Source organism: Plasmodium reichenowi, assembly GCF_001601855.1.
Source record: "Plasmodium reichenowi strain SY57 chromosome Unknown, whole genome shotgun sequence".
NCBI lineage: Eukaryota > Apicomplexa > Aconoidasida > Haemosporida > Plasmodiidae > Plasmodium > Plasmodium reichenowi.
The window spans coordinates 1-787 of record NW_017962171.1 but is presented as its reverse complement, the minus strand read 5'-3'; the positions used below and the strand labels follow the sequence as shown (position 1 = coordinate 787).

The 787-nt window shown below is 20.6% G+C and overlaps 1 protein-coding gene across 1 annotated transcript; it reads right to left on the bottom strand.

The window, feature by feature from the left end:
- Positions 1-418, bottom strand: PRSY57_0002100A (DBL containing protein, unknown function; the record flags this gene model as incomplete). Its single annotated transcript, XM_020114112.1, has 1 exon — positions 1-418. A coding segment is annotated over one exon (418 nt), but the record flags the coding sequence as incomplete, so codon positions are not given.
- Between the last annotated feature and the right edge of the window lie 369 nt (positions 419-787).

Sequence of the window (787 nt, the reverse complement as noted above, 5' to 3'; positions counted from 1 at the left end):
TCCAGATATAATAATTTTTATTCTTTATCAAATTAATATCTATAATATTATGTGTTCGTCCAACTTCTTTAGTAGTTTGTTTAATTTTGTAGTTAGTACTTTCACTTCCTTTACTTGTTTTATTCATTCTTGTAATTTCCCTTAATCCATTTTTCGATGTATCATGTATATTACTCTTATTTTCATATATCAAAAATTTGTGTAATATTAAATAACTAGGATCATTCCATAGTTCATTTTTTATCTCATATCTTAGTAGACTTATCCACTTCCAAAAATAATCATTATTATATCCTATAGTATCATATGATGTGTTAGATGTTTCATCTGTTCTTTTGTTTATTCCGCTTTTTACTATATTTTTGTGCGGCATCCACGTGTTTTTATTTCCCTCGAGACTTTCAATATAATTTCTCATCGTTAGTAAAAAAGGAGTCATATAAAATACATGGGTGCAATATATTAAACAAATAAATAAATAAATAAAAAAAAAAAATAATAAATAAAATAAAATAAAATAGTAAATAATATATATATATATATATATGTGCATGCATGTGTGTGTGCATATATAATATTTTCTTCTATTCATATAAAACATATATAGCTACGTTTTCTTCTATTACTATTAAATTATCTGACAAAAATGTTACGTCATACCATTCAAGATATATTAATTCCATTATATTATTATTATGAGGAGGTTAAAAAAAAATAATAATAATAAAAATAAAAATAATATATTTATTATATATATATATATATATATATATATATATATACAATA